Here is a 26,735-nt window from a genome sequence, read left to right on the forward strand (position 1 = left end):
CTTGCCTAATAGCATCAGGGTAGGAGATAGATTGATTTTATAGTCTAGCAACCCCTCCAAAAAATTTGTGATCTCCCTACGTATTGGGATAAGCTTATCACACTGATGGAACATATGTAATAAATCTGCAGGGCCGGTATTACACCTAGGGCATATAATAATAATAATATCACCTAATAATATCACCTAAGGTCCTTACTCCATGCTCTCTCCAAAACTAGCAGTTCCTATCCATGCCTAGATGGGGAAAAAGGCTAGAGTTCCACATATAGGGATTTGCGTTTATCTTTGGAATATTCAAGAACTTTTGGGCCACTTTCCAGATCCCCCACGCCCCTTCCAGAATCTTATACCGGGCCCTCTTGTAATATCTGCGATCTACTTCACACATCAATAGACCAATGGCCTTTCTCCCCAGTAAAAGTTCAAAAATGGATGGGGGATACTGATTATCTCCTTGAGCAGCTGCCGGACTAGGATCTAATTGGAAAAGTGTGGTCATTTGTGTCAAAAAGCAATTCCAATGATATAATCTAAGGTTTGGCATGGCCAAACCCCCCCTTTCAAGTGGAAGCAACATAAAATTAATGGACCGCCTGACCTTGCCATACTGCCAGATAAACCTAATAAAGATTGATTCTAAGTTTTTAATTATTTTGTCCTCAAGAAAGAGTGGAATGGCCCGGAACAAATACAAAACTTTAGGGATTATTGTCATTTTAAGAACATTTACCCTCCCTATCAAGGAGAGGTGTAAGACATCTAATCTTTTCAATTCGGCTTCGATCGTACCCATAAGGGGCAGATAATTGTCTCCAATGATCTTATCAACTGAGGCATTTACTCTCACCCCTAGATATACAGCTAAATCTACATATCTGTTGTCTGCCTTACTGATGTTTTTAGTGCAGATTATGTGTGTTTTTCCTTCATTTAGCAAATACCCTGACTTACTACCGAAATCTTTAGCCAATTGAGTCAGAATGGGCATCGCCTGCTGAGGATCGGTGGTTATTACCGCCAGATCATCGGCGTATGCTAACAGTTTGTTTGAATAGCCGCTGAGCACCACTGGGTTGATCTGAGGGCAGCCCAAAATCTTCTGGATCAGGGGGTCTATATATAGCGCAAAAAGGATCGGGGAGCAGGGGCATCCTTGGCGCGTCCCCCTTTTGATTACTATTTTCTCCGAACTCTCTCCCATTACTAACAAACGGGCTACCAGATCCTTATACATTGCTCTAAGAGCTCTGATAGCTTTAATTCCGAAGCCTCTACCTACCAGGATGCCCCAAAGGAAATCCCAGACCACGCGGTCAAAAGCTTTCTCCGCGTCGAGGAGGATCATGGCCACCCCCCCCCGCGGCACCAAGGGCATCAAACAGCACTATAGCTCGTCAAATATGGTCCGTGGTGCCTCACCCAGGCACAAACCCATGCTGCCACGGGGAGACGAGACCGCCAATGATCCTACCCAGTTTTTTGGCCCAGACTTTGGAATACAGTTTTGTGTCAGCATTAATAAGCGAAATTGGGCGGTATGACCCTGGATTCTCCTTCGGTTTCCCTTTCTTATGAAAGATAATTATATTGGTTTCCTTCCAGGAGTTGGGTATTACCCCTGAGCACAATATACCGTTAAAAAGATCCAACAGCAATGGGGCGATCTCGGTTTCAATACTTTTATAGACCTCCAGGGGAATTCCGTCGGGGCCTGCGGCCTTACCAGCTGCTAACTCCTGTAATGCGCCTATAATCTCGCTGATGGTCAGGTCTCTATCCAACTCTTCTCTACACTGTTCATCCAATGTTGGACCTTTATCCCCACTCTCCTCACTCTGATGACTGAAACAACCCTCCTCATCATACAAAGTTTGATAGAAGTTTTTAAAAACCTGTACAATTTCCTTAGGCTCGGTGTACTTTTTAGCATCCTCGTGTATGCTAGAGATTGAATTTTTGGTTTTATCCTGTCTGATACGAAGATTGCCAGCGCCCTGCCTGCCTGCTCCCCTGTTTCGTACCGCATTGCCCTGGAGGACTGGTATTCGCCAATTGCCTTCTGTGTAACCATTTTCTGGAGCTCTGCTTTAATAATCATCAGAATCCTTTGACTCTCAGCCCCATCTGCTCCCCGTCCAATATCACTTATATGTTGTTCTCCTGCTTTCGCTAGTTCCCCCATAAGCCTGTCTACCTCACTCCTATCCTCTCTCCTTAGTCTTGCCGAACAGCTTATGGTTCCACCCGTAGGGCAGCCTTAAAAGTTTCCCAAACGCCATTCCGTGATGTGCTATATCGGTTTGCATCAAATAACTCCCCTGTCCACTTCTTAAGATGTTCCACAACTCTTCTGTCCGTTAATAGCCTCCTTTCGAAGGTCCAACTAGTGTATTTCTTCTCTATCTTTTCCAATTTACAGGACAAAATCAGTGGATTATAGTCCGAAATTACTTTCGGGAGTTTCTTAATGCAAACTTTATTCAATTCTGACATCGAGATTAAAAAATAATCTAATTTAGAATACTTCTGGAAAGGGTTCGAAAAATAAGTGAAACCCGGGTTCTGTGGCTCCTTATCCCCCCCATACGTCCTTTAACCCATGTGAACTCATTAGAGCAGTTAGCGCCCGAAACACTCTAGGTTTCCGTCCTATATATACAGATTGATTATACCAGTCAATGGAGATATTTAGGTCACCACAAACTATTGTGGGGGTGGGCCATCCAGCTAGTTCTCCTTCCAGGAAGTCAAATACATCTGGATCATCATGGTTTGACCCATAGACTACACATATTGTACAACCTAAATAGAGTCCGGCTATTAACCATCTACCCAGACCATCAGCTTTAACCCGCTTGGCCCCACCCAGGGATGATCTTGCTAAAATTGCTACCCCCGTGGTTGACGACGTTTGTGATGAACAAGCCATCAACTCAAAGCCTCTTATGTACATCAAGTTCCTTTTTGCCCAGGGCAAGTGAGTCTCTTAGAGACACAATATCTCAATCCCATTATACCTAACAAAATGAGCCAATCTTTGACGTTTCTTCCAATCATTCAGCCCACTCACATTGACTGTACAAATTCTAATGTTCAGCATTTTGGTGATCTATATCATCACTTACACCTTTCTGAAATAAATGTGTCCACGTCTTAACTGGGGCAATGCCCAGTCCAAACTCAAAACTAGGAAAATCAATAAAGCACCAGATCTAATTTTTCATTTTTTCCCCTTCCCCCCCCCCCTCTGCCCACTCCCCCCCTCACCTCCCAATTCAGATCCCAACCTCCTCCCAGTACCCGCCCCTTCACCCTCTCTAGTGAAGCGCTCAGACCTAGTCTTTGCATGAGATGGTTCACAGTGGAGGCAGTGAGGAATAATCAAAGAAGAAAAAAAAACTGAAACATCAAGTCTAATTGCCCTACATAAACTTCTATATAGATCGGCAGCCATCCAAGACCCGCACCTCTCTATTACATGCGGAAAAAAAAATATATATACTAGTCGAATACCCTTAGGATACATAATACGTGACTAATTGCCCAGAGAGTCAAGATACTCCTTTGCTTTAATTTTGGATGCAAAGTATTGTGTCCTCCCTTCATTTATTATCTTTAACTGGGCTGGATTAATCAGGTAGGCCCCTGCATCTTCTTCTCATGGAAGGGCTTGATCAGTTGCCTTAGTCTCCAGCGCCTTTCAACGGTGGCGTGGCATAAGTCAGGGCGGACAAAGAATGAAACCCCCTCGCTAGTCCTCCTCGCATCAGGCCTTGCCTTCTCTGCAATGGTTTGCCTCAAAACAAAATTGCCCAGGAAAATTAATATCGCCCTGGGTTTGTCTCCTTCCCTTGCATTTCTGCGCATTTTGAACGGGGTGCGATGTGCCCTCTGGATTTCAGCGGGCCAGTTCCAGCGGGAGAGCTTGGGAAATGCCTGCTCGAAGAGCTTGATGGTAAACACTCTGACATCCGATCCTTCGACCCCCTCCGGTATTCCGAGGACCCTAAGATTGTTCCGCCTGAGTCTGTTCTCTATATCTTCGAGTTTCCATTGGATATCTACCACTTGTGAGCAGTGAGCATCGACCTTGCTTGTAGCTGCTGCGGCCTCGGCTTCCGTTGAGACAACTCTCTCCTCTAGATTTGATACTCTGTCCCCCAGGTTAATGCAGGCTTTGGACAGCTTTCTCATGACCCCCTGCATTTTTCTCATTGCGGCTTGTGATTTTCTACTGTCCTGCCGTGTCTCCTCCCTATGTGCGATAATTTCCTGATGGATTACCTCCAGGAGTGACATTTGAGTTGACTCGGCACTTGGGCTTCCCTGCAGCGGCATAGCGGATGAGTGATCCCAGCTTAGCTCGCGATGCGACTGCTCTTGCCCCTTCGATACAGCTAAGGGTCTGACTGCCGTCACTGGGGGTTCCTGCTCGAGATCACTCTTCAAATCTGGGATGCTATCCTCCAGAAAAGAGCTGCGATCATCCTCCTCGTCAGACCACTCTGCCCCCTCAGAGACAGAAAAGAAGCATTCACTAGGGACTTTCTCTTTGTCCTTTACACCCCCCAAGGTAGCATTGCCGTTCGCTACATCCAGGCTGCCTGCATCCGTCATGGCTCCCTCCTCTATCTGCTCTACCCCCCCTTGCTCTGGGGGATTCCATGGCTAGCTGGCCCACCTGGGCTGAGGCACCCGACGGGCATCCGACTGAGCCCGCTCCTGCTGCTCTTGTATGCTATTTAATTCCAACTGCAGGTTCCGTGCTTGTGGCTGTTTTCTCCATATCCAATTGAGGGATATCTTTGGGGGTTTGGTGATTAATTAGCTCTACAGGGGTTATGGGTGAGGTGTTCTCTCCTTCTCTTATTGGTTGGGGGGTTATCTTCCCAGTGACCAAGTCTGTGAGCACTTTGTCCTGGTCATCCACCTCCTGAATTGTCACCTCCCCTCCTAGCCGTGCAGCATCTTTAGCCCCCTTCTCCTTACCGCTTTTGAAAATAAGTCCGCAATCGATGCGGTTGCTTGTCGTGCTCTGACCGCCACCTGTTTCCTTGCAGAGGGTGTTTGGTTTTTCTGCCGGGATTCGCCTTCATCAGCCGCCGCCAACACCCCTTCCATTCCCGCTTTCTTTTTCAGTGTTGCCGTTTTTGCCATATTCACTTTTGGGGCCATCACTCCCCCTTGTCTTTGCCTTCTTCCTCTATGGGTCCACAGATTATCCGCTCCCCGCTACCTCTGGGCTCCGCACGGAACTCCGCACAGCTCCGTCGTCTCGCTCGCAGGCCCCACCCTCCAGTGCTAGCGAGTAGCCGGCGGTGACAGGGAGACAGGACAGCAACAGCCAACGCCCGTATCAGATGTTTTGCCGATCCGCGGCAAGTAAGTGCCGACAACATACTCCCTCACATCAAACCTAGTTTCATTTTCCGCGTGTGGGATTTGCCTGGCTGCACTATTGTCGGTTTTCTAGGGCTTAGTCGGCATCCTCACCGCCCCACCGCAGACGGCCATTACTACGCGGCCGCCATCTTGCTTCCTCGTATCTATAGGGAGCCAGTAATGGCAACTTCCCAATAAACGAAAAACCAAAGAATCAACACACACAGCAAGTCTGGGTGACAACAGGAGGGCGTTCCGGACGTGGACATGGAATATAACCTAAGCAAAAATGGTGTCAGATCGCTCATATACAGGCACCCATACAACTATGCATTCTCTACATTGACCTCAGCATCCTTGCCAGAGTTCAGTCTGTAAGATACAGGTCATGCATGCCTTAACTATATCTGTTCTGTGAGCGATGAAAGTTTGTGCTAGTCTGTCCTGCTGAGTATGCTCTACAGGGAATGGAAACTTGCACTTGCTGCCTTTTGTGAGAGGAAAGCTACCCTTGTCACTCTCATGATGTACCTGATCTTTGAGGAAGCAAAGCTTCTACTGTAGTTGCTGTCCTAGCTGTACCTAGCCTCTGAGGGAGCTAAGCTTGTACTGTTTCTGTCCAAGGTGTACCCGTTCTATGAAGAACATGTGTTTCCACTGCTTTTGCCCCATTTTATAAAAAACAAAACACTTAATATTGTGCCCTATGAACCAGTGACAGTATCACAATATTTGATGAGAGATACCTGTAGCTATGAGGAAGGCGGCTGAACTTTTAAAGGCAGCCTTCGGACACCGAAACAGGATGATGGAAAGAGAACCAGGGTCTGTTGTTCGCCCCTGCTGAACAAGCTGTCTGTTGGTGAAAAGACCTATTGTCAGTTTGCAGTGGGCTTAGAGCCCACCCATTGCTTACCACTAATTAGCTTTATTCTCACTCTCATTTGCTTGCTTTTTATTCGTTAGCTTGTGTGGGTTTTATTTTCTCTTTATGTGATTATCCCTCTCCTGGAGCATAGACTTATTACTCGTGTCCTTCCACTGCTCACTTTTGAAGCACTTCTTTTTTCATGTTGGCTAATCACTCAATAAAGTTGTTTGTGGCGGTCGGCCTGATGTACTGCTCTTCCCTCTCTCCTGATGCTCGCCATGTTGCACTCTCTGACCAGTGCTCTTTTCCTCTGTACAGAAAAAAACATAGGTTTCAGGCAGGTTATAGTTAGAAATTAGCTTTTAAAAAAACCTTAGAAATTCATTGAAAAAACCATGGGGTTCAGGGAAGTTATAGTTAGTTGGACTTTTCACTCATACAAAACCAGTGAAATTCCCCTGTTATAGCTAGTTCAGTTCACTATAACTCGCGCGCCCGCATTGCACTGCTGATGAGGTCACATATTACATCACGCATGACATGGTCAGTGACATCACTGATGACATCATCCAGTGAATGTGTGTTTTTCTTAAAATTAAATATGTTTTATATATGTATATCTCAAGGTCGATGGAAGAATGAATGGGTATATAAGTGTTTAAATGGATGATTTGTTTTTTGTAAAATTGATTGTATAACGGACTGATTAAGTGTATCTTAGTGAATACATGGGTTAGTGAATAATGTTTAAATATGTAAATAACTACTAGTCTCTCACTTTATGTATAAGTGGCTGCATGGGTTGGTGAGTAGTTACATGAGTGTCTATATAGGTTATTAGTTGGTGTTTTGAGTATCAGTATGAGTGTCTGTATGGTTCGGTGGGGGTATTAGATGCATGAATGAGTGACTCCCTGTTTGTATGTGTTGAAGACAGCATGTGTGCAGGACTGTTCGGGTGGATGAGTGTGTGTATGTGTGTGTATGGGTGTGTTAGTGAGCGAATGACTGTCTCAATAGTGTCTTTATGAGTAACTAAATATGTTTTAAACTAGTATATGCGAGTATTGGTGTATATAAGTCAGTATACGTGAGAGTGAGAGATTGGAAGAGTTCCTGTATAAATTAGTATGTGTTTCTATAAGTGTTTGCTTGAGAGAGTAAGTATGTGTAAGTTTCTGTAGAAGTAAGTGTGGTGGTGTGTGTATAACTGTATATGCAAGTAAATGGATGTTTGATACTTTGTTTGCATGTGTGACTATGTGTGTGAGTAACTATGGATGAGTGTTAGTGTGTAACAGGATGTATAGGTGTACGAGTACATATGATGAGAGTACTGTATGAGTGAATATATAGGACTGTTGGTGAATGAGTGGAAGTGTGTGTAGACATTGAAATTACTGAATAGGTGTTTTTGTAAGTGGTATTGGTATGTCCATTGTTTTGAAAATGTTTGTCTCTATTTTTGAGTGTGTGTATCAAAAGTTATATTAGGGTGCGAGGAGCTCTGCCACTCTATCACAAGGATGATGGCATGAGTGATGTCACTGACCATGTCATCAGTGATATAATATGTGACGTAATCAGAAGTGCATTGCATGCGCGCGAGTTATAGTTAGCTGAACTAACCATAACGGGGGAATTTCACTGGTTTTGTACGAGTGAAATGTCCAACTAACTATAACTTCCCTGAAACTTATGGTTTTTTTCAGTGAATTTCTAAGGTTTTTTAAATGCTAATTTCTAATATAACGTGAACATGGAGCGAGGAATTAAACTTCCTGATTTCTTTATCTCATTGAAGCCGGAGAGTGCATTTTATTTTTCAATACGGACATTAGTGGATTTATTCAACCGGGTGCTCTCCTGGTGCATGTAGCACCCTCCATGGGGCCAAAGTCTTGTCAGATCGCTGGAGTAAGGAGATGGATGGATGGATGGATGGATGGATGGATATATACACACAAATATATATATATATATATATATATATATATACACACACACACACACACACACACACACACACACACACACACACTTATTCTCTCTGGTCACCCTCAATCCCGGAGTTAAAAGAGACGCGTTCCGGCTTCCTCCCCCGGCCACTTCACCCAGTGAGGTGCCAGAAAATAATCCAATCACGGTTTTGTTGTCACGTTCCCCCCAAAAAAATCCATAGATCTCCTCACAATGTGTTGAAATACGGTTTATTCAAAGAATTCCAGCACGGAAAATAGAGATCTTTTATCTTATTTTTGGGGACAAAACCAGGCTCCCTAGAACCATTCCAAATCCTCTCTGGAATAGGGGATGATCGCCCTTACCCCATCTACTTTACATACCTTAGTTTCAGGGTGCACTCTTCGGCGCCTTACATACTATCACACCTGGCATAACAAACATTTTCAGGTACTTCCAGCCAGTCTGATCGCTCTGATTCACGGATCCTCTGAAAATCTGCACATCCCAAACTGGACAGGAGGAAGGGGAAAATGCTGCCTCGTCTAATGAGATTTGTTTACTTTTCAAATTTTGATCCGCGAATACAGATATGAAGAGCATTCACAGATCAACTTCACTACAGAATAGTAGTGGAATTACTGCCAAAAATAACAGCTTACAAGAATAGCAAGTTAATGACAAATACTGACTTGATTATTTGATTACAAATGCATAATGTTAAGACACTGATTTAAAATGATATAAGAGCCTGCACTGTTTGATCCATGATGTATACTCGTATTACCTTGCACTGCTACTCTTCTGCGATCTCAGTTTCCTGATGGACAACTACTTTTGTCACCGACATGTCTGGATGCTGCTCCTTTGCTTCCTTAATAGCCTGAACCAGAACCTTAGAAAAGAAACACAAGCAAGACAATGCCTCACTCTTCTGAATGAATAACACTAATATAGATATCAAACATTTCTCCTTGCTATAATTAGGATTGATACTCTAATTTCAAAACAAGGAGAAATGCATTCTATTAATTGTTCAGAAAAAACCCTTTACACAGCATGCCAGTCCAATAAGCAACAGTTAAGTATGGCTCTGATACAAATCCATTAGCATGACTACTAGATTCCTAACCTGGGTAGTCACTGTTCTAATGTCATAAGAGTGGAAAACAAAGCTTTTTTCCACTGTTACTAGGTCATAAGGGGGAACCACTTGCATTCACTCTGATCTTTGCCTCGCCCAGAAACCGAAGCCACAGAAAGGAGGGCGACTATCTTCTGCCTCAGCAGACTCTAGTCAATCTCGGGATTCCGAAAACCTGAGAGAGTGAAGATAATCCATTTAGCCAGTTCAAGCAGACCGAGCTAACAGAGGACAATAGGCAGCACTGATAGGTGCTCTTTAACAGAGACTGTCGGTGCATCGGCAGTGCGCGGCTCTACTAGAGCAGAGAGCAAGGTTTTGACCAGGGAGGAGGACGGAAGTTACAGAGTGGCGGGAGGGTGGCAGGAGATCTTGAGGTGATTTTACTTAAGTGATGTGGGTGCGTGACAGGATGCCAATTATTGGATTATGTTAAAGACTAGAGTGTGGAAGGTGTTTACAAGGGTGGTATACGCAAGGTATAACTGCTGTCTTCGGGAGGGGGTAGAGGTAAACCATTCTCACAATATACACACGGTTTTAAACAAATAGAATGCATTTTTATTGTATTTTACTTGTACAAGTAGGAGTGCTTTCCTGCACTCCAAGATTGCTCCTTTATTTTTAAAAATGCGTGGTCTAATAATTTAGCTGAAGCTTCACTGTTAGACATATCTTGGGAGGTCTGTGGTCCTAATTCATTTGCTAAATGTATTAGTTTCCAGGTAAAGAGTGTTAAATTACATTGCTGAAGAGAGATTCCAATAAAAAGAAGCTGATCTGATATGATCTGGTTTTAGTTAACAACCCAAATGAGAAAAATAACTATCAGGAAAGACCACATTTTTAAAAAAAACATATTTTTTATTGAGTTTCCAAATACAATAATACACGCTCATTAGATATATGATACAGCCATTGATAAAAGGACATCAAAATCCTTCAAGGATCGGAAATGTGCAGAGCGGTTCGCCTACTCGGCTATCCAGGCAGTAGAGAGAACTTGCGCTTTTCTGGTGAGCTAAACAGTGCATCACGTAAAGTGAATAAAAAAAGATGAAGAAAAAACAATCGAAGTTACACCCCCCCCCCTAGTCCTTTTGTTCACGCTACGTATTGTATCTCAAAAGAAAATTGCATTCACTGGTTTGGCTGTAAGAATATACAAAACTTATGCAATATTACATACAGATACATACATCCCTAGGCAACAACAACAGAACGTAGAATGTTGTTACTCAACTTAGGGCAGATTGTAGGAGATATGGGAGACGTGAGTGACATGGGTCCTGCTGGGGACACCGGAGGGGTAAGTGAGTCAAGGGCTTTAAATGTTTTTAACATTTAGTCCCATTCCATGGAAATAGGAGTCCTGCGGTGGCCTTGGAATTCTTCATGCCTAATGATTGCGCTCTCTGCAGTGCCCCACCTGTTTATTTCCGTCTGCCAGGCCAGTGCTGTAGGGGGATTGGCGGATTTCCATCTCATGCTGATGGCCCGTTTCGCAACAAGTACAGCCAGATCTGCAAATTTATACTGAACTCTTGTTTCTTGGGGCGTTTATGCAGGCCTAGTAGACAGCTATCCGCAGCCAACCAGTCAGCCGTACCAGTGAACTTCTGGATTCCATAATTGTTTGCCAGTAAGTTCGCAAGCGGGGGCAATGTCACAGCATGTGAAGCAGGTCAGCATCAACTTCCCGACACCTGGGGCTAGAAAGCTGAGCATCCGGGTAGATACAATTCAAACGAGTGGGGTAAGACAGGCCCTGTGCAGAATCATGTATTGTATGTATTTAAATTTAGCATTGCGGGAGACTTTCTTGGGAAATTCTTGTATAGATGTCCATTCTCTGTCTGTTAGCTCCCTCCCCAAACCCAGTGACCATTTAGTCCAAAGTGGAGTCAGCGATGTTCCTGAGTGTATGCGAATCCCCCTGTAGAGCCACCGGGTGAGATGACGACCGGTACCCATCAGATGTGTAGCATATACGAGTTCATGCTTTGGGGGTTCTATCCCATCGGGGAACCAATGACGTTTGATATAATGGATGATGGTAGCATGAAAAAGCAGGGCCGGCTCTAGGCTCATGGTGGCCCTGTGCAGGGAGCGTAGGTGGGGGCCCCGGAAGAGGCGGTCCGGACGGGGCTGAGCTCAGGAAGGTGTTTTCATAATACGTCCAGAAAAGTTGTTAGATGATTGACCAGTCCTTGCTCCTCATTGGGCTTCTCTAAAGGTGCATGCGTTTTACTGGATTGTGCAGGACACCTTCTGCCTGCAGCTCCTGCCTCCCTGTCAGGTTGTAAACAAGCACTGGCCCTCATAGGCCCTTGTTTAGAGTGTGTGCAGGTCTGCACGAGGCACAGCCCCTCACAGCCGCACTACGGACCCTACAGGCTGCTGGGGGCCTCCGATTATGCACATGTGATGCTCAGACAGGACGCTGCCTTCGGGGCAGTGGGGCTGAGCGCATGGTAAAGGAAGGGGGACATTGCTGGCTTTGTCAAGGTAACTCTGTGTTTCCCATTAAGAGGAGGGGTGTCGCTATCACTCGTGTAGCAGTGCTGTGGAGGCCAGGGGTTCAAGGGCTCACACTGCACCACAATTAGTTTTTGTTTTGCTGCAAAACAAGGGCAGAGGGTCAGTGTTCCTGCTTCCATTAGGATCCATGGAACCCTTGCTTCACTGCTCTGTCAGAGGTAGCAAATGAAGGGTCACGATGTGGAGACGACAGCTCTGAACAGTGCTGTTTTTAAATTATTGTCAGAGCAGTGGCCTGTGACCTCTGAGTGCACCAGGACCCTAACAATGTTGTCACGTTGAGTATTTTGTACGGGAATAGTGTGTGCGAAGGGGGAACCATCAGATAGAGGGAGGGCTCAGACTGTGCCAGGGGAGGAGAAAATGCAAGACAGATGGCCACATGTGGGTGCAGGATTCACAAATAAATGATCGTAACTAATTAGAACATAACTAATATACACACATGTTCGTTCGCTGGTAAGCTGAGGCCAAGCAGGTTTACTGAATAACCCTAGTTCGAATTTTGTGCGCTGTGCCAATATGTACTGGTAGCAATAAGTCCTGCGCCATAAATTACACGCCTTTCCTTAGAAGTGAAGAGCGTTAAAGAACCCTTTCCACAAAAGCTGTGTTACATGCATGTTTGGAACAGTGCCACCTTAACTCCCAAAAACTCAGTTAATTACATGGTATCATGGAAGATATCACTGTTGACGATTCGAGAATTTAGTGTTGAGCAATGACGCATCATAGGGAGTTGGAAACCGAACCACCACTGGGTTTAACTGTTAGCGCAACACCTTGTCAGGCCTTCCTATGGGGGTTTAATCCCCAACCCCTAAACATGAGTACAGACACATATATGCTTCTTGTAATGTAAGTTGCTAGTGCTACGCTATTAGATCAGTAAGATAACATGCGAACAAATTCTCTCTCTCTCCTTCCTCGCAGGCTGTCTCTCCCACCTGCAGTGCAAGTCCGCTGAGACCTGCTCAGTGAGTCTCTCACACACCGTCCAAATAGGGTCGGGCCGGAACGAACCGGAGTCGGGTGTTCTCTCCAGGTGAGATCGTCGGTGGCGCGTTATAATGTTCTTTTCTTCTTTATTCTCGATGACGACGCACGCACTCTAGACTCTCGTCTCGTGACCACCAGACCACCACTCGTGACCGGGCGTGACGCCGCGTAACGTTAGCAGCAGGTGCAGTGAGTTGCGCACTGCGCACAGGCAGCGCGCGCCGCGGGGGCGGTCCCAGGGCCGTCACGTCATAGGTAGTGCTAAGATTGACGGCCCTGGGACCCAAACTGCTGGCTGCCTGACTCTGGGAAAGTGAAACTACTAGCAGGAGGTAAACAACACGGCACTGGCCGGCTGCTGCCATTGCTAGCCGGGGTCGGAGCCGGTAGGGGCCGCCAAATCCTGCCAGGGGGCCGCCAGTGCCACGAACGGATCCTCGTCGTGGCGGCCCCTGGGGTTTGGCGGCCCTGTGCAAGTGCACAGTTTGCACATGCCTAGGGCCGGCCCTGGAAAAAGAAACAGTGTTGGGGGGGACCCCCTGAGCGCGGGTGAAATTGTTGTGGTCCACTAGTGTACCCTCTATGAACAGTGCCCCAACAGTGGACACCCCCTCCCGTTCCCAGGGGGACACGATCCTTTTTTAAATAACCTGTGTGCGACAGGGATCCCACGGAAGGGAATATTGGGAGAGTATGGGAGAGCTTTCTTTGTGTACTGAAGAGTCTTCTTCCAGTTTGCACATCTACACAATAGTGTTTCGTGAATGTGTGTGGTGTAGACCATGTAGCTGCTTTGCAGATGTCATAGGGAATGTTCCCTAAAAATGCCATTGAAGCTCCCCATCTTCCTTGTAGAGTGGGCTTTAGGAGGAACAGATAACATACATTTAGCTTTGTGATAGCAAATTTGTATGTATTTAACAATCTACCTGGCTATCCCAGATTTTGATATAGGGTTGCACTTGTGTGGAGGTGAGAAAGACACAAAAAGTTATTTGGTCTTACGAAAAGGTTGTGTTCTTTCAATGAAGTATAATAATGCTCTTAGACATCTAAGGTATGAAGAGCTCTTTCTGCTATTGTTTGTGACTGCAAGAAGAACACAGGGAGTTCCACAGATTGATTGAGGTGTAAGGGAGAGATGACTTTGGGAAGGAATTTTGGATTGGTACGGAGAACGACCTTATTGTGATGCATTTGCAAGAAAGGTTCTTGACTAGTTAGTGGTTGTGGTTCACTAACTCTCCGTAGTGAAGTAATAGCTACTAGGAATGCAACCTTCCATGCTAAAAATTGTAGTTCACATTTATGTAAAGGTTCGAAGGGAGGTCCCATTAGCCGTGTGAGAACAATGTTTAAATTCCACACTGGTGAAGGGGGTACCCTGGGAGGAATTATTCGCTTGAGGCCTTCCATGAAAGTTTTAATAGCAGGCACTATGAACAGAGATAGAAGCTGTCTGTTCTGTAGATATGCTGCTATGGCAGCAAGATGCAGTCTAATAGACGTGTAGGCTAAGTTACATTTTTTAAGATGTAATAAGTATGTTATGATGTGTTGAATAGACACGTCTAGAGGATTAATATTGTTGTTGTGACAATATATATTACAAAGGGTTTCCACTTGGCTGCACAACACGTCTAGCCTCTTTTATGACGTTCATACAGTCAGGAGGAAGGTTAAGATATCAGAATTCTAGGATTTCAGGAGCCAGATCGCAAGGTTGAGCTGAGCTGGGTCCGGGTGTCTGATCTCTCCACGGATCTGGGTTAAAAGGCGTGGAGATGGGTATAGCTTTTGGTGCGGCACTACAGATCGTTGTAGCAGTGTGGTGTACCACAGCTGTCTGGCCCACTTTGGAGCAACTAGGATGAGGGTTAGAGAATGCTGCTGTAGTTTGCGTACCACTAGTGGCATGAGTGGTAGAGGCGGAAAAGCGTACGCAAATTTTACCTGACCAGTTCATCCATATCGCATTGCCTTTGGACAGTGGGTGTGGATATCTGGTGGCGAAGCTTAGTCATTTGGCGTTTTCGTGGGTGGCAAAAAGGTCTATCTGAGGTTGTCCCCACATCTGAAAGAATGGTTGAAGAACCTGCGGATGAAGTTCCCACTCATAGATCTGTTGGGTCTGACGACTTAACAGATCTGCTATGGCATTTTGTACTCCTGGAACATGCTGTTTTAAGAGGAATTTATTTGAGGTATAGCCCACCGCCATATGTTCTGTGCTAGGTGAGTGAGTTGCAGGGAGTATGTTCAGCACTGCTTCTGTATGTAGTACATGGCTGTCATGTTGTCAGTGCGGACTAACAAAGCTTTGTTTGATACTTGCTTTTGGAAAGCTTTCAATGCTAGGAATATGGCTAGTAACTCTAGATGATTGATATGTAGTGACTTGTTGTGGTGTCCACCTGCCTTGCATGGTGTGTTGCAGTAGGTGGGAAGTGGCTCTAGGAACGGTCGACCGTTGGAAAGGTTTTTGGTGTTCCACCACTGCAGAGAGCGATGAGTACGACCGTCCACCAACACTAGATCTGTCAATTGACCTTGAGCCTGGTTCCAGTGGCGTGCTAAGCACTCTTGGAGAGGACGCATTTGTAGTCTTGCATGGGGCTATTCTGACAGGAGAGGGATAAGCTAGCGCTGTTGGGGTGTTTATAGTGGCACGAGGTATTATTGTACTTTGGATGGTTGCAGATGGGACTTGGTGTGGTTTATTGTGAACCCCAAGTTGTGAAGCAGTTGGATAGTGGCATGAGTGTGTTCTACACACTGGTTGTAGGAGCTGGCTTTTATGAGCCAGTTGTCCAGGTATTGGAAGACGTGAATGTGCTGTCTTCGTAAATGTGCTGCCACTACTGCTAGGCACTTGGTGAATACTCTTGGTGCTGTTGTGACTCCGAATGGGAGAACTTTGAATTGATAGTGCTGTTCGTCTATTACAAATCTGAGATACTTCCTGTGAGCTTTGTGAATGGGAATGTCGAAGTATGCGTCCCTGAGATCTAGGGTAGCAAGGAAGCCGTTTTGTAGCAGCAGAGGAAGGACTTGTTGGAGTGTGACAATGTGAAAATAGTCTGACTATATTTATATGTTTAGAGTTCTGAGGTCTAGAATAGGCCTTAGAGAGCCTTCCTTCTTTGGGATAAGAAAGTATAGGGAGGAGACTCCCTTGTTTTGTTGGTGTAGAAGAACAGGTTCTATTGCACCTTTTTCTAGTAGAGATATTACTTGCAGTGATAGATGCTCTTGTGACATTGGACGCTGTTTGGGCGGTATGTTTGGGGGGTAGTTGTTAGTTCTAGACAGTAACCTGATTGAATAATGTGTCGCATCCACCTGTCTGATGTACAGGAGTGGAATGGGGGGGGGGGGGAGTGGAGGAAAGTCATTGGGTTGCGGTGCCAGCAGCGCGGGAGTTGTTGGTTTTGCCTCTGCCTTCGTTGTTGTTACCCCTGTAGCCCCCTCTTTGGTAGTCCTTAGTTAATGTGGATTGGCTAGCGGTCTTATAGGAGGTGGAGGGGCTATCGGAGGAGTAGCCTCTTGTGTTGCCTCTATATCTTGAGCGACAAAAAGAACGTCTGGGAGCTTGCAATTGCAAGGCTCCCATAGATTTAGCTGTGTCAGTGTCTTTTTTCATTTTCTCTAAAGATACATCGACATAAGGGCCAAATAGGTGTTTCTCATCAAATGGCTGATTGAGGATGGAATTTTGTACTTCAGGTTTGAAACCTGAAATATGCATGCCTACGCAAAAGGACACTGGAGTTAATTGCCCTTGAAGCAGTATCTGCGGCGTCTAGGGCACAATGAAGGGAAGTATTGGTGATATTTTTACCTTCCTGTATGAGTTCATTGGCCCTATTTTTATACTTATCTGGTAGATGCTGCATTATGGATTCCAGTTCATCATAATGTGCCCTGTCATATCTTGCCAATAGCGCTTTAGTATTGGCAATGCGCCGTATGTTAGCTGCTTGTGACGCTGTTCGTTTGCCGGAGGCGTCAAGAAGTTTAGATTCCTTATCTGGTGGTGAGGCCTCACCTGATGTTTGTGAATTGGCACGTTTACGTGCATTAGAAACTACCAAAGACTCTAGCGGTACTGGGCCTCTAATGTAAACTGGATCTGTAGGGGCAGCTTTGTATTTTTTCTCAATGCGGGGGTTGAAACTCGAGCCCTGGCAGGATCTTTAAATACCTCTGTTGCATGCCTAATGAACCCCTTAAGCATTGGCAAAATGGAAGTGGACTTTTGTGTAGTGTCAAAAGTGTCCAATAAGAAATCTTCCTCCACAGTGTCTGTGTGCAAGTCGACCCCATGGATTTGGGCAGCCCTATGGACTAGTTGGTTAAAACCTATCGGGTCCTCTGTGGGGGAAGGCCTGGAGGGATATACATCATCTTGAGGGACATAAGGCAATCAGGGGTAGTATAATCATCCCATGGATTAGGTGACTGAGGGGGACTATTGGTCCCTACTGGGTCAGGTGCACCCCCACCAGTATCATCAGACTCTGTATCTACATCATCATCTGGATTAGGGGATGGTGTAGGAGAATGATGTGGTGGAGGAGGAGGAAGAGTATGGAGAGGTGGTGGAGAGGTTGCAATATCTCTCTTCTTTGGAGGAGGAGAAGGTGCAGGCGCCTCTAGTGATCTCTTCTTCGAGCTAAGAGTCACTTGGCCAGTCTTAGGATCCTTTACAAGAGTCTTTTGAGTAGGATCTGATGTAAAAAGCTCTTCTGTGGAGGGTAGATCCTTCGGTGTCGAAGTTCTCTGTTCCGGAGGTTTTTTCGGCACCGACTCGGTAGCTGGTCTAAGGTCTTTCGGCTTAGAACTGTCACCTTTTGAAATATCCTTAACCGGAACCTGTTTTTTCGGCTCCGAAGCACGGGAGTCGGGACCTTTAGGCAGTTTTTTACTCGGCTCCGAGTGCGGTTTTGACGTCGATGAGCCGGTGGCAGTCTTCGGCGCCGAGTGCCTGGGTGCTGAAGCAGCGGTCGGCGTGGATGAGGAAGATGGCTTCTTTTTCGGTGTCGGTATGGGATCGACACAGGGAATAGGCTGACTCGAGCCCAAGCCGGCTGAAGGCTTGGTAGGCTTCTTTGCCGGGCCAGAAGGCAGGGCGTGGGAAGCAGTCTCTCGGTGTGCACCCGGGCCTGAAGGGGAGGGTGTGACGAAGCCTTTTTGGAGGGTGTAGAGGAAGGGTCGGGCCGACGTGTGTACTTACGACCCGTTGAGCTGGAGTGATGTCCTCGACGTCTAAGTCTTCGGCATCAGAGGAGCTGGCACTTTCTTCGGCCCGCTGCTGTTCTGGCCATGGTTCTTAGAGCTCATCGGTCCCGAATCGTCTTCTTGGAGCGGAAGGTGGCACAAGCGGAACAGTCTTTGGCCTCGTGCTCCCTTGGGAGAGGCAAAGGTTGCACACCTCATGTAGATCGGTGTGGGGAAACTTCGTCCCACATTGAGGACACTTCTTGAATGGCGTCCGTTCCATGAGCCAGAGAGTAAGGTCTAGGTATGCCCGAAGGCCTTCGTCGACGACCGGAATCGATGAAGCGTTGCGTCTATGGAGACCGCGATCGAAACAATACCGTCGAACTGGGTGAGGATTGCGAGGAAAATCAGTTCCAAACGGGAGTGCAGGAAACACATCCGAGCCCGATGGTGGAAAAAAACAATCTGAGGATGGAGCCGATGCCCATGCGCAATGTGGTCCAAAGGAGGAGTCACCTATCTCGTGACTTCCAAAGAACTTTCAGGACAAAAACAAACTGCAAACATCTGGGCCCAACAATAGGTGCCAATCTATGACAGTGTGTAATTTGCAGCTCATATGCCTCGAACACCATGTTAAGACTAGTGAGATAAGTATTCTGTTCATAATTTGGGGCATACACACTATCAATGACAATCAGGACACCGTCAAGTTTACCCCGCAGAAGGACATAGTGCCCTGCCGTGTCTATACTCTGTTCCAACAGCACAAAGGGTACCCCGCTATGGACCCAAATGAGTGACTCTCTGGCAAAGGCAGAATAGGATGTGTCATAGAATTGCCCTTTCCATTTTCTCTGCAGTTTGGCGACTTCTGAATCTGTCATATGTGTTTCTTGAATAAGAGCTATATGGACTGTACGCCTATTCAGCTGGGCGTGGATTCGGTGTCGCTTATGAACTGATCCCATACCCCTCACGTTCCATGTTAATATTTTATATTTAGCTAAGACAGCATATGTCAACACCCATGAAGAAAAGGACACCCTAGGGAGACGATGTGAATACAGTACAGTAAAAAGTGTAATGTGGATCAGGAACAGTAAAATACAGTAGGAAGCCTTAACATATTAACGAAGAAAACACTGCATGTGTTATTTATGGAGTTAAAGCACTGCATGTGCTATTACAGCCACGGAACCCCGCGTTGTGAGGGAATGCAACCCTTGGCATCTTTTTAATTTGTGGGGCAGTGTGAGAAAGTGCCATCTTTCTTGCATGGTATGCCCCCATTTTTTGCTGAACTGCTGATGTGCTTTGACTGAGTGTGCCCTGGGCTCCATCCAATCAGGTGCCCAGGGCTTGTGTTCCTGCTCTAAAACTGTGTTGAACTAAAACCCAATTGGCATCTCTGGACACATGTCACCTCTGGTAAATGGTACCCTAGGTGACCAGAGAGGACCCCTAAGGGCTGCAGCACTTATTGTGCAACCCTTAGGAGCCCTATACCCTGATACTCACACACTGCCTTTGCAAGCTGTGTCCTGGTGCAGAACTAAACAAAGAGTCGACATGGCACAAAACACACTGCCCTGGCATACATAAGTCACCCCGCTAGATGGGTGCACTATGCCCTGAGCCCTGTGCCCCTACAGTACCCAGGGCCATTCCTGGGCACTGTAACTGCAGTGATGCCATTAAGAGTATATGGTGCTGGGAGGTTGTCATTACGAACTCCACAGCACCATGATGGCTACACTGAAGACTGGGAAGTTTGATATCAAACTTCTCAGCACATTAAACCCACACTGATGCCAGTGTGGGATTTAATGTAAAATGCACTAGAGGGCATCTTAGAGATGCCTCCTGAAACCTAACCTACAATCCACGTCTGGTCTGAGATGCTGCCACACAGCAGACATGGTGCTGGACCCCTGGGTAGAGAGCCCTCCGCTCTCCTGGGCCTGCAACAATGCACATCCTGGGCCAGGTGCTAGGTCTCCTCCCCCAGGATGGGCATGGGAAGCTTCAAAGGCATGCCGCCTTTGTGAGCTTCTCCAGACCACTTGCTGTACTCAGCAACTGGCCCCCACCGGTTCTGACCCCCACTCTGGCGGGAAGACAGGCGGAAAACCCTAAGTGAGGAAAGGGGTGTACCAGCCTCTGCCAACCCCAGCCCTCAGGTGGGGGAGACGAGGTGAAGCTGAGGAAAATGATATTTTGCCTGACCAAATATGACCAAATATGTCCTCTACATATACCCTATGTTACATGTCATGTGCATGTCACCCATGCATATTTCCCGTAGTGGCCTGAATCACTAGGCCTCTGCAAACATGTCCTGCAAGTCAAGTCATCAAGTCTCCCAAAGGTTAAGTTAGCATAAGGCCCATGTATTTGCATTTTGCATTGTGCTCTTTTAAATAAATATCGTACTGGTTGAGCCTGAAACCACTTTCTGAATTAATGTTTTCATGACTCCTGACACACTGAAGCTGCAGTTACGTCCCTCTGACCTCGCATACTTCTAGCTCAGCCGCAAGAAGCCCAGTAAGGGTTGCCAAGACAGTATATTTTGCTTAACAGTTATCTGCCTGCCCGGTGAGGAAAAGTAAACAGAACCCGTCCGAGGGAGATAGGCCTAGCCATTCTGTCTCCATTAAAGTAAATCACAGTGCTTGCACCCATAGAAAGCTCATGCAACGAATGAATATGCCCTCTCTGTCTTTTAGTGACGAACAACCTTTCCTTCAGATAATACATCCCCTGACTCTAGATATCAGTTGTACTAGATGTGCTGGTCGCCTTGACATAAGAGATCTCTCTGCTAGGTTGTAAGTCAGCCTCCACCCAGTTACACGTCAATTGCACGTCATGTTCAAAGTTGCACAATTAGGGCACAGTTCGAGCTGGTCATGCAAACTCCTCCTCTGTGTACCACCCACCTATGACACCTACCTATCACACACCTATGACTCATCAAGTGTACACCCACATGTTCTTATCTCATTTTCTGTATTGCGCCTGCTCCGATGTACAAGGAGTAAAAAATATATATATGATGTTTTGTTATTAAATGATTAGAAGACTCTTCCTGAACCTCTGTGGTGATGGAACATATTCTCCCTTTGACTCGAGTTATTGGAATAAAGCCCATTTTAACTCAGATACCACGGACTCTGCTTCTCACTTGATGCATGCTAATTGTTAATGCCTAGAAATTCAGCCAGGGTAATATTTTATTTACCACATAATTTGGCGCCCTTACCGGGACATATCCCTTTCCCCACTCGCCGGAGTTGTGGGTCTAGTCTTTGCCCCCTTCTACAGCCGTGACGGACTTCAAAGCGCACCAGCAGGACTTCCTGCCACTCCCTCAGGCCCACGGAGGAGGACGGACGGACCAGGCATCCATGTGAGGCGGTGAGGAAAGCGGGTCGTCTCAACCAGAGGCCCAGCCCGTGAGAGAGCAAGGTCCGAGGTCTCCAGAGGTCCACCTGTTCCAAGGCGCAAGCGTAGTCAAGTCAAGTTTCCGAGGCCTTCAAGTTTCAAGTTCTGCTTTCCCGGTGAGTACCACTATGGGGATTGCATCTAGTTTCAAGACGGGCCCACGGTAAAAGGTGGGCCCGGTAAAGACGTGCCCACGGTAAAAGGTGGGCCCGGTAAAGACGTGCCCACGGTAAAAGGTGGGCCCGGTAAAGACGTGCCCACGGTAAAAGGTGGGCCCGGTAAAGACGTGCCCACGGTAAAAGGTGGGCCCGGTAAAGACGTGTCTCAATTTTTTGGGACCGGTATGGTTGTACTGTATTTTCAGTGCACAAAACTGTTTTTCAAGTACATGTTTTATTCCATGTATCAGGTTAGACTGTGTCTGTTTTAGTGTTATAATGTGTCTTGTATGAATGATTGTTTCAGTCTATTCTTGTGTATTGTGTTTCCATTGTGTTGGTTTCAACATACCACTGTATGTCAGATAGGGACCAGAAAAGGTATACTAGAATAGACAGTTAATATCCGGCCTAGAGACACACCGGGTCATGATATGTGTTAAAAAGTCAAGACCCTCTCAGAAAGATGCCATTGAGTTATGGCGCAAAGAGTGACATAGGAGAACAAAGAATGAATTCAATAAAGCAGAGAGAACTAAACAAGCCAAGAAATGCCGTTGTAACTGGTATTTATCCCGTTCTGTCAGAAAAACTAGCTAAAGTGACCACCTCAGAAAGACCCAGTAGGTAGAGAACGCCACCACCTGTACCCTTTAGAGTATGTAGAATTAAAGCCAACAACATCTGAAGAGTTCATTTCCTTGTATCTAGACAAGTCCCTTCTGGACTGCGAAAGTGCCTTGTGAGTAACTAGTTGGTTTATTTGTGAATTGCGTTTTGTGCTTAAGACTTGTGAATAGTTTGTTACATCCATGTGTGTAACGCCTTGTGAATGGCTTGTAGTTCCTTGTAAATAGCGACTTGAGATTAAGACTTGTGAGTAGTTTGTTGAATTTTCTTAAGTATAGCTCCTTGTAAATATGCCTTGTGAATAGCGTGTCATTTTTGTGACTTGTTGAGTTTCTTGTAAATATGGCTTGTGAATAGCGCCATGTAGTTATGTTTTGTGCAGAGCATGTTATCATCAGGTCCCTAGCCGTTACGTTAGGCAGGAGAGAGCTGGATCTCTTTCAAGTGCTTAGAGAAAATGTTTTGAAGATGTGCGTATGTGTTCTGTGATAACGTGGAGAGATGAGTTCATGACTTTCCCATGTACTGCAGTCATTGGGGAATGATTGTGCTTAGGCTGCCAAAGAGTTAATATCTTTTATTGAGAAGGCAGTATTTGTTTTAACAAGGTGTTGAGGGATTCTGGCGTTTTTTTAAATTTCTTTTTGTGTTTGCGGGGGTGGGGCGTGTTTTTGAGCGGAAATTCGTACCCGTTCCAGTGGAGGGATTTGGTTGCTTTTTGGTGAGGATTTAGGGAATAGCTTGGACTACTGTGATGCCAAATTTGAAAAGGATCTGAGCTGTGGAAGTGGTGAAAAAAGAATGTTTTGTGCGGGGGTGCGATTTGCCATGTTATCCAATGGGCGTATTCAGTTTGCAGATTGAATGGTAAAATGTTGCATGGAGAGTAAAGAAGTGTATTTGTAAGGGTTTTGCCTTAAGGGTGTTTGGCTCAGAGGTCGGTATAGTTGTAAATAGACCAGTCGAACTGAGATAAAGGTTTGCACAAAGGGTGCTTAGATGTTTTCAGGGTTGACAAGAAAATATAAATCAGACCCTTCATAGAATGCGTTTTTATTAGTGTAATAGAACAGTGTGTTTTTTAAATAGGAATGTTTCTACAGAATATTTTTCCCAATGCAAGCTGCCCTTTAGAATAGCGTGTGAATGTTAGCCCACTCAATTAGGTAAGTGGCTATTTGTGAAATTAATGAACGTGGCCCTTTTTGATAGCTATAATACACTACCATCTTAATGCATTGCTAAGAGTCCCCTACATTAGTTTAATTTGCATTTAGTTTCAAGACTGACCTATGTACTTTGACAGGCTGCTTCAATTGATATGTGCAGAGAACAGTCCCCACTAAAATTAGAAAACATGGCCTTTTGAAAAAGTATGATTCTGGCCCTCTTAATAGGTAGAATAGAAAAGGTTGCACACTTACTTATGAAAATATTGGTTATGCAATGCAGAATTAAGAAGTTCGACATGTTATTTTCAAAAAAAGTAAAATATGGTGTGTTTCCATGCCATGATTGTTTTGTTCTGTTTATTTTTTCCCTTGCAGCTAGTAGCAGTACAGAATTATTTTAAAAATGCTAGCATGTCACTCAGTTACAGAAAAATATATGTCATTATTAATTTACTTTTTAACACGTTTTAAAGTTTGCTTCAGTTAAAGTTAGAAAAGCTCTGGCCTGGGAAGAGATATGTTACGACGTACAAGGAATGTGTTTTTTTAACCTTGAGACAGTCCGTCCAGACCGAGATGGCTTGGTTCTCAGAATATAAATGTTTATATAAAAAGGGAGGGCTACTCCCTCTTGGAGCGAGCAGTGCCTGTCTTGCTGGCCATAACCCAATTCTTTCCGCGATCCCTTTGTTTATGTGAAGGGGGGCCAAGTTGCTCCTCTGAAGCAGTCAACACTAAAAGCTTCATTGACTTCAGATAAAGTCACGCTTGCAAATGGATAGTTATTCCCTCAGTAGTGTAAACAGAATAATTGGCAAGAGTCTTGCTCTTGCGATGAGTTCAAAACAATTAAACATTCCATTACTCAAATATAAAGGTACACACACAAATTAAGTATCATTTAGACTGAATTTAATTCAGCTTTCTGCAATGATTACCTGTAGTCTCACACATATTATATTTCATATTCATACAATACATGGTAAATTACGTACAGTTCTTCAATTAGTGCTCGGTGATTGTCAGAGAAGAAAGGAGGTTTAAAGTAGGGTAGGGTGTGTTTGGAAAAGAATAAGGGACAAAGAAAAGGAATTGTGTCCTGTAAACAATTCTGTCTTATTCACAGAGCTTTTCTAGTCCTGTTACAGATCAATGTTGTTCCCTAGAAGCACACTATACACGGGGGCCAAGTTTGGCAAATTTTCAATAGGGCGTGTATGTGTTGATGGTGTTGTCGACGTTTCGACCCCCAGGGTAAGGGCGGGTAAATCCTCAGTTTGGGGTCTTCCTCAGGACAATTAAAAACAGTGACATTGAGCACCTAGGAAAACAAAAATGTGTATCACTAGATAGAATTACTTAAAGTTTAAAAAACAGGGCACCAATCACGGTGTACCTACATGTACAGGCGTTTGGGTGATGTCCCTTCTGAATTAAGACTCGCGCCTGTTGAGTTGTTCTATAGAGGAAATAAATTCGTATTAGGAAGGGTTTGCAGGCAGGTAGGGGTAAACTAGCCCAAGAAGGAAAATAGGGGGGAAAAAGACTTACTAAGTTCTCCAGTCTTTAAAGAGCATAAGTCAATGATATCATTGACTTATGCTCTTTAAAGACTGGAGAACCTAGTAAGTCTTTTTCCCCCCATTTTCCTTCTTGGGCTAATTTACCCCTACCTGATATCATTGACTTATGCTCTTTAAAGACTGGAGAACCTAGTAAGTCTTTTTCCCCCCTATTTTCCTTCTTGGGCTAATTTACCCCTACCTGCCTGCAAACCCTTCCTAATACGAATTTATTTCCTCTATAGAACAACTCAACAGGCGCGAGTCTTAATTCAGAAGGGACATCACCCAAACGCCTGTACATGTAGGTACACCGTGATTGGTGCCCTGTTTTTTAAACTTTAAGTAATTCTATCTAGTGATACACATTTTTGTTTTCCTAGGTGCTCAATGTCACTGTTTTTAATTGTCCTGAGGAAGACCCCAAACTGAGGATTTACCCGCCCTTACCCTGGGGGTCGAAACGTCGACAACACCATCAACACATACACGCCCTATTGAAAATTTGCCAAACTTGGCCCCCGTGTATAGTGTGCTTCTAGGGAACAACATTGATCTGTAACAGGACTAGAAAAGCTCTGTGAATAAGACAGAATTGTTTACAGGACACAATTCCTTTTCTTTGTCCCTTATTCTTTTCCAAACACACCCTACCCTACTTTAAACCTCCTTTCTTCTCTGACAATCACCGAGCACTAATTGAAGAACTGTACGTAATTTACCATGTATTGTATGAATATGAAATATAATATGTGTGAGACTACAGGTAATCATTGCAGAAAGCTGAATTAAATTCAGTCTAAATGATACTTAATTTGTGTGTGTACCTTTATATTTGAGTAATGGAATGTTTAATTGTTTTGTAATCGACCACCCTTTTTATAACTTTGTACTGACCCAGGTCGATGAGGTAAGGGTTTACCCCATTATTACCTACCACTCTTGCGATGAGTTCAGCATCTGGCAGTCATTCAATTTTAGATCTCAGTGTAGCCCGGCTTGGAATTGATTCAAAGCTCCGAGCGCGAACATAATTCTAGAGGGAGGGGCTGCTTCTCAAAGGAGTGAGTTTTTTTCAAGGCTTCTAGGCCTTCTGTTTCTAACACGAATAATGTGGATTAATTCAGATACATTTAGAGAACATATTGTAGGTAGTATGGTCATACTGTTCCCAAGATCTAGAGTAGGATTTATTGTAAAACTGCAGAGGTTTTGGATAGAGGTTCCCCAATATAAAATAGTGCTTTTGAATTGAGAATTAATTTTAATTATTTATTTGTTTTTATGTAATTCATTTTTGCTAGATTGATGACAGTGAGCCCTAGCATTTGCAGTCAGACACTGAAAAGACAGCTAGACAGTATTGACATGCCTACCAACACAGCGCTAATACAGCGGGATCAGAACCAGACCGTGACATTGCATCTCTGACAGTCTTGCACTTTCTGTGTAAAGCAAGTGGTGTACAACACTTGCTTTCCAAGGAGGGTCACCAGGTAGACAGCTAACACAAGAATCATACAGCTCATTACTAACCTTTCACAGCCCAGGACACAGAAGGAAGTACGTGCCTTTACTGGCCTCACTTCTTACTGTAGGCAATGGATTCCCCAGTATGCATATCTAGCCAACCACTCA

The 26,735-nt window shown here is 45.1% G+C and overlaps 1 protein-coding gene across 11 annotated transcripts in view; it reads right to left on the bottom strand.

The window, feature by feature from the left end:
• LOC144823746 (protein 4.1-like) overlaps positions 1-26,735 on the bottom strand; it is a 477,862-nt gene that overhangs the window by 15,728 nt on the left and 435,399 nt on the right. For all 11 annotated transcript variants that reach the window (XM_078682543.1, XM_078682542.1, XM_078682537.1 and 8 more), the window contains one exon: positions 9,006-9,113. In XM_078682543.1, coding sequence (XP_078538669.1) covers positions 9,015-9,113 — 99 coding nt within the window. In that variant the 3' untranslated portion in view covers positions 9,006-9,014. The remainder of the gene's footprint in view (positions 1-9,005; positions 9,114-26,735) is intronic.

The sequence above is a fragment of the Lissotriton helveticus genome, chromosome 3_1, assembly GCF_964261635.1.
Source record: "Lissotriton helveticus chromosome 3_1, aLisHel1.1, whole genome shotgun sequence".
In the NCBI taxonomy this organism is placed as follows: domain Eukaryota; kingdom Metazoa; phylum Chordata; class Amphibia; order Caudata; family Salamandridae; genus Lissotriton; species Lissotriton helveticus.